The sequence below is a fragment of the Durio zibethinus genome, chromosome 18, assembly GCF_047325235.1.
Source record: "Durio zibethinus cultivar Kanyao isolate XHJ-2024 chromosome 18, ASM4732523v1, whole genome shotgun sequence".
In the NCBI taxonomy this organism is placed as follows: Eukaryota; Viridiplantae; Streptophyta; class Magnoliopsida; order Malvales; family Malvaceae; genus Durio; species Durio zibethinus.
This window is the reverse complement of record NC_143179.1, coordinates 23,410,591-23,420,535: the sequence shown is the minus strand read 5'-3', so window position 1 is coordinate 23,420,535 and position 9,945 is coordinate 23,410,591. Positions and strand designations below refer to the sequence as shown.

General features: G+C 29.2%; 1 protein-coding gene across 4 annotated transcripts; it reads left to right on the top strand.

Annotated features, from left to right (window-relative positions):
• The first annotated feature begins 206 nt into the window (after positions 1-206).
• Positions 207-9,723, top strand: LOC111300154 (AT-rich interactive domain-containing protein 3-like). Of its 4 annotated transcripts, XM_089748073.1 has the most exons (14): positions 207-362; positions 880-1,194; positions 1,615-1,726; positions 1,827-1,866; positions 2,526-2,578; positions 2,837-2,882; positions 3,951-4,043; positions 4,294-4,401; positions 4,568-4,619; positions 4,701-4,776; positions 4,889-4,955; positions 5,037-5,087; positions 8,549-8,641; positions 9,296-9,723. In XM_089748073.1, exons 2-14 carry the CDS (start codon positions 903-905, stop codon positions 9,395-9,397), a joined length of 1,185 nt encoding a protein of 394 aa, XP_089604199.1. In that variant the 5' UTR covers positions 207-362; positions 880-902; the 3' UTR covers positions 9,398-9,723. The 4 variants fall into 4 exon arrangements, with proteins under 4 accessions (XP_089604199.1, XP_022751549.1, XP_022751548.1 ...); XM_022895814.2 differs by having other exon boundaries at positions 880-1,726; XM_022895813.2 differs by having other exon boundaries at positions 207-512; positions 880-1,726.
• Positions 9,724-9,945: the final 222 nt, after the last annotated feature.

Genomic DNA, 9,945 nt, shown 5'->3' with positions numbered 1-9,945 from the left:
TCCAATTAAGTGTGGCTACTGGCTATAGGGGATTCTAACCTTCTCTTCCAAATTAAAAAAAAAAAAAAAATTCCTTATTAATGTTATGGCTAAACTTTTATTTAAGGGCCACTATTGGGTTGGGCCAAGAGGAGCTTAAAGGTCCGAGAAATGAAGTGCTCGCAGTCACAGAAGTGGTATAATTAACAACTTTTTATTGTACACGTGGGCATGAAGTTCTGGCATCGAAGCTCCAAAGTCCAAAGACAGAGCAGAACCCAGAACACGATGAAGAAAGAAGTAACGCCACCTGAAGGGATGCGTGATTAAACAATTATCCAACTCTAGTAGTAGTAAATAGAAATTGAAGAAGGAAACTCTGGGTATTGTCTTGTCTTGTTTTGTCTTTCTTTCGTTTTACTATATGTATTTCGACTTTGAATTGAATCTCTGCAAAAACAGAAGATAATTAGGATATTTTAGGGTTTAATTAGACTTAGGGTTCAAGATTCGTTTCTTCATTTTGAAAGCAGGCAAGTCTCTCTTTCATCCTCGTTGTTCTTTTCCTATTTAATAATTGCATTTTCTTTATGCAATAAAATCGTAAAGCTTCTTTATTGTTTTTGGAACTTTTATTTTGATTTATTCACCTTTTAAGTTCTAAGAGAATCAACCATAGATACCAAAGTTGAGCCTTTTTTCCTGTAGTTTGGCGGTCATTCCCATTCCCATTCCCATTCATTTTCTTGTTAGGGATTATTTGCGTCACCTCATCAATGGTTTATGGTTTCCTCAATTAAGTGATTGGCTTCCTTGAAAAAGAGGACTCCTCAGTTGTTAATTCACAAACTTTTTTGTTCCATTTTTTCTTAAAACTAAATATGGATAATGGAAGTGCAGGAAGAGTTTTCAACCTATCATTAATGGAATCCAAGATAAGTGATACCAAGGAAAATGAAAACAAGGAGGCCGAGCTAGCTGTTCCAGGAGCTTCCGAGACGAACGATGGAGGCCATCCTGTTAATGCACAGCTTCAGCAACATCCTTCTTCTCCTTCCTCCGTGCCTTTGGAGGCTTACTCAATAACCTCTCCCACTGGGAATGCCAGTGCTGATAACAACATACAACCACTTTCTACTCCACCTCAGCACTCTGCGAGCTTTCTTCCTGTCCATAGTCAACAACCTTCACTGAAGTCTGCTACCGAAGTCTCAAGTAATGTGAAATCTAAATCCTCTGCTATTTCTGATTTCAAGACGCCTACAGATGCTAAAAGCGACTCCCCTTCCTCCAATCATATTCAAATCGCTGAAGCCACAACTGTTTTTAAAACTGAAACCTCCTTTGTCTCACCCACTAAACTCACTGCTAATGCCAAAACTGAAACTTCTTCTGCATTACTTCAGAGTAAAACTAATAATGCTGGTGACCCAGTACCCACCTGCCCTAACGAACTTCAACCGCTTATACCTTTTCCATCACTTTCTGATATGAAATTGGTGCAGAAGAGGGGGGAAGATTTGAAGAATGAGGTCAATAAGCTGGACTTAACTACACCCCCTGTTAACGGGAACAGAAATTCCGAGCTCTCATTTCTCTTGGATGATGTTCATTTTTCTGATGGCAATGACTCAGGAACAGAAGACGAGCAATTGGTCTTCATGAAGCAACTGGAAAATTTCTTCAAAGAGAGGGGCATGGAATTTAAGCCTCCTAAATTTTATGGTGAAGGACTCAATTGCCTCAAGTAAGTTTTTTTGTACTAGCATTATTGTTTTCTATTTGCAATTATGATTTGTTGGGAAATTTCTATTTGACTGATATTTTTCACCTTTTACGGGGATAAGGTTGTGGAGAGCTGTTACTAAATTGGGTGGCTATGACAAGGTATGTCGTGTTTTGCCTTGATTTCAATTAAATTTTATAATTTTCACGTGTTATGCTAGTCTACTTCTATTAATTGTTTATGGTTTTAGGTTGTCCATATTAAGGAATGCAGTATGATTGGAGCTGGCAATTTCCATATTTTTAGTAATTCCAAGTGGAATAAATTTGTTTTACCATGTGTTTGAAACATTCAGTCTTGGCTCCAATCCATCCTCCCCCCAACTCCCCCATATTTCTTTTCTATTTGGATATTGTTTGGCATTTTGTATGAGCATACTTTTTTAATATGCTGTTACAGTGGAATGCTAGTCAATAATCTTGTTATGACTATTTTATTTGGGTGTAAATCCTTCCGAATAGAACACTCTTTTATAACATTACATTTTATCCTGTAATTATGCAAGATCTTTATTGTTTTATGTTAAATTTCTGAATTACTCACAAATATTACATTTCTAGACAAATAAGTTTTTGCTTTTTGGGAACATACACACACATGTACCCATTTTTAAAGAACTTCTGTTAAGCCAAGTAGTATATATCTTATTTCACTGTTTATCGTGTGGATTGCTCTGATGACTATATTTTGTAAATTGAACTCTTTATATGCATTTTTTCCTGCTGCAAATGTGATATAAAACACTTTTGACTGTGGATAGGTAACTTCATGTAAATTGTGGCGGCAAGTGGGAGAATCATTCAAGCCCCCAAAGTAAGGAAGAAGATGCATGTTTACTTTCAATATTGTTTTTTTAGATTGTATATGCAAATTTCCTTGTTTAAGAAATTGATAATGTGGTTCAATCAATTATGTTTTAAAATCATTTATGAACTGTAGTTCTTAAGGACAAATGTTGCTCATTATGAAGTAAAAATTTTACATTTGCTATATTAAGTTCTCTCTTTTTCTCTCTCCTCCCGCCTCAAAGGATCAATGATATTTATGCATTTTCTGTTTGAATTTGTGCAGGACCTGCACCACTGTTTCATGGACATTTCGTGGTTTCTATGAGAAGGTATTTTACAGTATGGATCATGCATGCTTAGGAATAGTATTGCATCTCATTTTGTGTTTGTTAACATTCAGACATGGCTCTGCATCTTTAGTTACAGTGTTCTCTAAGCTGTCCAAATTAAGTTGCATAGAATTAAAAGATAAAAATTGGGAAAAAAGGGACTTAACTTCTTGTGTAGGATCTTTATAAACAGCACACTTAGACTAGATAGAGGCTGATTTAGGACTTAAAGTTTAGGTTCAAACAATAACAATAGAAAGAACAAAACTTAAAAACTTTGTTGATATGTGAACATAAACAATATGAAAATTAAGAAGGGGAAAACAAAGGGAATTTAGGTGAAGTATGAAAACTGAAATCAAGGAAGACAATAAATTCAGAAAACACACTTAGGATTAAGGAATCAGTCCCTAAGAATGCATCACACATTCAACAGTCAAAGTTAATTAACTTCTCTCCACATGACACTCCTGAGCACACACAAATCTCCCAAATATATAGACAGCCAAGGTTTAGGCAGCGTTTTATAATCATGATTAAATGATAGCAAGTAGATAATGGCTTAGGCAGCCCTGCTATAGACAAGATTAGAAGACAGCTAGCATCTTCATAATGTCCTTGTATGATGGATGGGTCCTCTATTAAGTGGCAGCAAGCATCCTGATGATGATCAGCCAACATTCCCCTTAAGTGGTAGGATTTTTTACTTAGGTGGCAGCATTAGAATGCCATCTAGCTAAGCAAGTTCAGCTTTAAAATCTTGTCATATAATATTTGCATTGTTGTCCTTGCCCTTCCTATATGTTTTATCAGGTTTCCATCTTGCATCAACTTCCTTTCAATATCTTCCTGGTGCCTTACTGGTACATCAATTGGAGTGCCTTATTAGTGACAGAGCTTGGCCCTATATGTTATGTCATAAGTGGCTGTGTGGCACAGTAATTTACTTTGTGATTCATGTGTATTCTATTCAAAATTGGGTTTTATGCCTTGTTTCCTTCATGTACTCGAGACAGTTCTATTCCATGCTGTACCTTTTTCTTGTTTATAGTTTTTGTGCTTCTTTAGGCACTCCTTGATTATGAAAGGCATAAGACATGCGGGGGTGAGCTTAATATACCTGTTGCTTCCCAATCAGAGCCTATGAATGTTGTTAATCAGGTAATAAGAACTATCTTTCTACTATCATTTAAAAAAAAAAAAAAGATATGGATTTAGATTATGGTAGGTTTATGCGTGTTAAACATATTCAACTTCATTTATCATGTTCTCTTGACCTTGTCTGCTTAAAAGTTGTATGGGTACTTTGCAAAGCGTTTTACATTTTTCATCTCTAATTAGAATAGATTTTTGCGGTTTGTCTTTCTTAGTTATCCCTTCCAACATTCTTTTTGGTGCTGCTTGTAATTAGGCTTCAGGATCAGGTAGAGCACGAAGGGATGCAGCTGCACGTGCTATGCAGGGTTGGCACTCACAACGCCATTTCCGTAATGGTGAAGTCAGTGACCCAATAATTAAGGTGTGTTTGCAAATCAAGCTTGCAACTTGTCTCTTTTTTTTTCCATTTCTTCCATAAAGAGGGAAAAAGAGGAAAAGAAGAACTGTGCTTCTCCTTGTCCAGTGCATTTTAATGTGTACTTTTGATTATGATATACGGCAATTTATCCTCTTTTTTCTTTTTTTAGGATAAGAATCCTATTCCTCTGCAAAAGCATGAAAAACAGCTTAAAAGCCTGGGTATGTCCTTTAACCAAATTTTGTTTGGCTGTTTTAAAGCTGAGAAGATTTATGAAGCTGGATTCTTGTGTATTAATTTAGGTTTGCTTAAACGTAAGAAACCATCTTACTTGGACCATGCTGTCAAAGCTGCAACTACCAAAGTATCTAAGGCACAGTTAAGATTCATGTTATATTTTATGGGTTTTTACCATGAGCTTTTAACAATTTGTTTTAGACAAAATAGCCTCTTTGGACGCAATATTTTGACTTTCTTCTTAACTGGCTAGTGTGGAGACAGCAGTGGTTGATATTGGACCCCCTGCAGATTGGGTTAAGATCAATGTGCAGAAAACTGTAAGTTTGTATCCCCCTTCTCTTCAGAAATGACATGTCTTTCTGGTTTTTTGAAAGTTCGACTTGTTTTTGGTTTTACAGAAAGATTGTTTTGAGGTCTATGCTTTAGTTCCGGGGCTTCTTCGTGAGGAGGTCAGTACACAAACCCCTAAAACTATTATGGTTTTTATTTTCTTTTATGACATAGAATCAATTCTACAAATAGTACCCAAAATGCAGATTTATTAAGCATGTAATTTTACTGGCTATTAGTTTTAAACTTTGGAGTATATATATCCATAAGTTTATTTATAATATAAGTGTTTTTTTTTTAATTATGAGATAAGATTTTATTTTTATGAATAACTTAAAATTTATATATTTAAAGTCATGTAATGGCGAACTGTTTTGAACATAACATAAACCTTAAGCACTTTTAACATATATAATGAAGTTAAAATTAAAATATCAAAATAAACATTCAATACCTTAAACTTAAGTTGCACAAAATAATTAACATATATATATATATATATAGAGAGAGAGAGATAAGCCTTAAAATATAAAAAAAAAGGATTAAATAATGGAGGATCTCTTCTAGTATAGTATCATTGTTTCGTTTGGTTGATCCCCTATAAGATAATATTTATATTTAATTAATTAAGAGAGATATAAATTATTAAAAATAAATGTAAAGAATAAATTAAGAATTAAAATTAATTGAGAGAGATTTAATCTATTAAAAGTAAATTTACTTAATTTAATTAGCGAATTAAAATTAATTTAAAGATAAATTTAAGTTATTAAATATAAATGCAATTAATTTGGTTAAAATCAAATCAAATTAACTCAAATTAATGATATTAAATAATTGATTGATACATGATAATTATTTGAGGTTATTTGTCAAAAAATTATATTATCCACATAAGATAATTTTTTTGGCCAAAGACTTTTAGCTTGTATATATTTATATAAGATTAAAAATAAATGTGATTAATTTAATTAAAATCAAATTAAATTAAAAATTAAAATTAATTGAGAGAAATTTAATCCATTAAGAGTAAATGTAATTAATTTAGTTAAAACCAAATCAATTAAAAATTAAATTTAGTTTAAAGAGAAATTTAAGCTATTAAATATAAATACAATTAATTTAGTCAAAATCAAATTAAATTAAATCAAATTGAAGATATTAAGTAATGCATACTTGGCAATTGATTAAAGGTATTCACATGTTAAAAAATTAGATTATCCATGTAGGACCATTATCTTTTTAATTAAGAATTTTAATTTTTATATATTTATATAACATATTAATAAGTCTATATATAATATAAGATTTTTTTTAATTATAAAAAAATATTTTATATTTATAACAACTCAAAATTTATATATTTAGAGTAATATAATATTTATATAAAATGTAGCTTTTATATAATAAATAATATTTATATGTAAAGACTTTAGTTTTTATATATTTATATAAAATTAAAAATAAATGTGATTAATTTAATTAAAATCAAATTAAATTAAGAATTAAAATTAACTGAAAGAGATCTAATCTATTAAGAGTAAATGTAATTAATTTAATTAAAATCAAATCAATTAAGAATTACAATTAATTGAAAAGAAATTTAAGTTATTAAATATAAATATTATTTATTTGTTTAGAATCAAATCAAATTAAATCAAATTTAGGACATTAAGTAATGGATACATGGCAATTAATTAAGGATATTGCATGTAAAAAATTAGACGATCCGCATATACTAGATACTCGTGAATAGTATTATTGTTTATTTTGGTTGAATCCTTATTAGATATTATTTATAGTGTTGAAAATTAAGAAAATAGTAAATAAAATTAATTAAAAGAGATATAAGCTATTAAAAAATAAATGTGATTAATTTAAGTAAAATCAAATTAAATTAAGAATTAAAATTAATTAAGAGATTTAATCTATTAAAAATAAAAATAATTAATTTGATCGGAATCAAATTAATTAAGAATTAAATTTAATTGAGAGATAAATTTTAGCTATTAAATATAAATGTAATTAATTTAATTAAAAATTGAATTAAATTAATTCAAATTAAAAACATTAAGTAATTGATACATGATAATTATTCGAGGCTTATCTGTAAAAAAATTACACTATTCACAGGATAATTATTCTTTTTATCAAATATTTTAGTTTTTATATATTTATATAAGAATAAAAATAAATGTGATTAATTTAATCAAAATCAAATTAAATTAAGAATTTAAATTAATTGAAAGAGAAATTTAAGTTATTAATATAAATACAATTAATTTGGTCAAAAATTTTGAATTTTATATACTTATATAAGATATAAATAAATTTATATATAATATAATTATTATTTTTTAATTATAAGATAAGATTTTATCTTTATGACCAACTGAAAATTTATATATTTTGAGTCATGTAATGTTGAAATAACAAAATGAAATGTAATACTTGCTTTAAAATAAAATAAACCTTAAACACTTTAATATATAGAATGAAATTAAAATTAAAATAAACATTTAATATCTTATACTTAAGTTGCATAAAAAACAATTAATATATATATATGGAGAAATAGGTCTTAAATTAAAAAATTAAGTTAGAAGCATAGGAAATATGAAAAAAAATTAAATAATGGAAGATCTAAGAAAATCAATCCCAACTCATATACTAATACTCGTGGATAGTTTTTCTATAAAAGGATCACCAAATATTATTGTTTTTTTTTTTTATTTAAACCTTTATTATATAATATTTATAGTATTGAAAAGCAAAAAAAAAATGTAAATAAAATTAATTAAGAGATATATATCTATTAAAAATAAATGTGATTAATTTAATCAAAATCAAATTAAATTAAAAATTAAAATTAATTAAGAGAGATTTAATATATTAAAAGTAAATGTAATTAGTTTGATTAGAATCAAATTTGTTAAGAATTAAAATTAATTGAGAGAAAATTTTAAAATAGTAAATATATATTCAATTAATTTGGTTAAGATTAAATCAAATTAACTCAAATTGAAGATATTAAACAATGGATACATGATAATTATTCGAGACTATTTGTAAAAATATCCACATAGGATAATTATTTTTTTTTAACCAAAGACTTTCGCTTTTATACATTTATGTAAGATTAAAAATAAATGTGATTAATTTAATTAAAATCAAATTAAATTAAAAATTAAAATTAATTGAGAGAGATTTAATCTATTAAGAGTTAATGTAATTAATTTAGTTAAAATAAAATCAATTAAAAATTAAAATTAATTGAAAGCAAAATTTAAGTATTAAATAGTAATTTAATTAATTTGATTAGAATTAAGTTAAATTAAATAAAATTGAAAATATTAAGTAATTGACTCTCCATTCATGACAATTATCTTTTTTATTAAAAGCTAACTTTTATATAGTTATATGATGAGAATGTTATCTACAGTGCTAAGTCATTGTTCATGGATTTTGATCATGGAATCATAAGACTAGCTATAACTTTTTTTTTCTGGCTATGAAGTTAATACTAAATTTCTGCAGTCACTATGGAAGTTTTTCTTATATGGTTATCTTGCAACTTTAGGTGCGTGTTCAATCTGATCCTGCAGGACGCCTGGTAATAAGTGGCAAGCCTGAGCATCCAGATAATCCTTGGGGTGTTACACCATTCAAAAAGGTGTGTGGTAGACAAGAAGCTAGAAAATCAAGTATTATAGGAGGGAAAATATTGATCTAATTGCTTTATTATCAGCTAGAATAAACTTTTTCCATTGTGTCTTAATCTGTATTCATTATTATGAATATAATTGCATGCCATGTTTTGTTTTCTTCTGTGAGTTTCACATCCATGAGATTTAATTGGTCTAAATAATAATTATATAAAATGAAAGATTTTCAAGTTGACTTGAATCATTTATTTCATATAAAATATAATTTGAATATATACTTGTTTCCTGTTTGCGACCCCTTTGAACGTTTTCCAAATTTTTTACTCAAATCTAATTTTATTGTGCTGTGATGCCACTGCCCTAGTCTTTCATCAATGCTTTCTACCATTGCTACATCATCAAACCACTGTTGTTACTTTGCAACTTCTGTTGACAATAGCTGGATCGGAAGCTAGCACCAAAATATTCATGTCAGATTCGTTATAAATGTGGAAAAGAAATTTTATTGTGGCTGTGATGCCACTGTTCTCTGCCCCCCTCCCTTTTCTCCTTTTTTTTTTTTTTAAATTTTTGCCTTTCTAATAAACGTTTTTAACTTTTTTATCATGTTATTTAATTTATTAAGCCTTCGTCTTGTTGAAAATTTTGTTTTCTGGTGTTAGGTTGTCAGCTTGCCCTCGAGGATTGACCCCCATCAAACGTCAGCGGTGGTAACCCTTCATGGACAGTTGTTTGTACGCGTTCCACTTGCACAAGTTGACTAGTGGACTTAAGGTGTCTGCTCCACCTTCTGTGTGAAGAGGTGAGAGAGAGTGACTAGGATTTAAGCCAGAGGCAATTGAACGTAGTGTGAATCACTGTGTGGTACTTTATGCTTTGCTCTGCGGCCCGAATTAGGCATGCCACAGTTTTAATTTTAAACAAGTGTAGTATTTGATTTTCGTTTCTAATATAAAAAGTAGTGTACGTCATTTAGTTTAAGCCCTTTTATCTTTTAGTGAATATGAAATATAAGTGCTGGTTGTACTTTTGTTCTTAAGAAAAGTTGTATATGGCTGATTTATAGAGGCTCTTTACTTTTTTCAAGGAACATCGTTTCTATTGACTTCTGCCACCAGTTTTTCATTTTCATTTCAAAATTCGGAGTTATGAGTAGGGGTGTAAATGATATATTAATACTCATAAGTTATTCGGATTCGATTCGAAGAAAATTCGAATTTGGTTCGATTATTTTCAAGTCGAGTTCGAGTAGTTCGACTTATCGATCGAGTCGAATTCGAGTATTTTTATATCTGATTCGAGTAGTTCACGA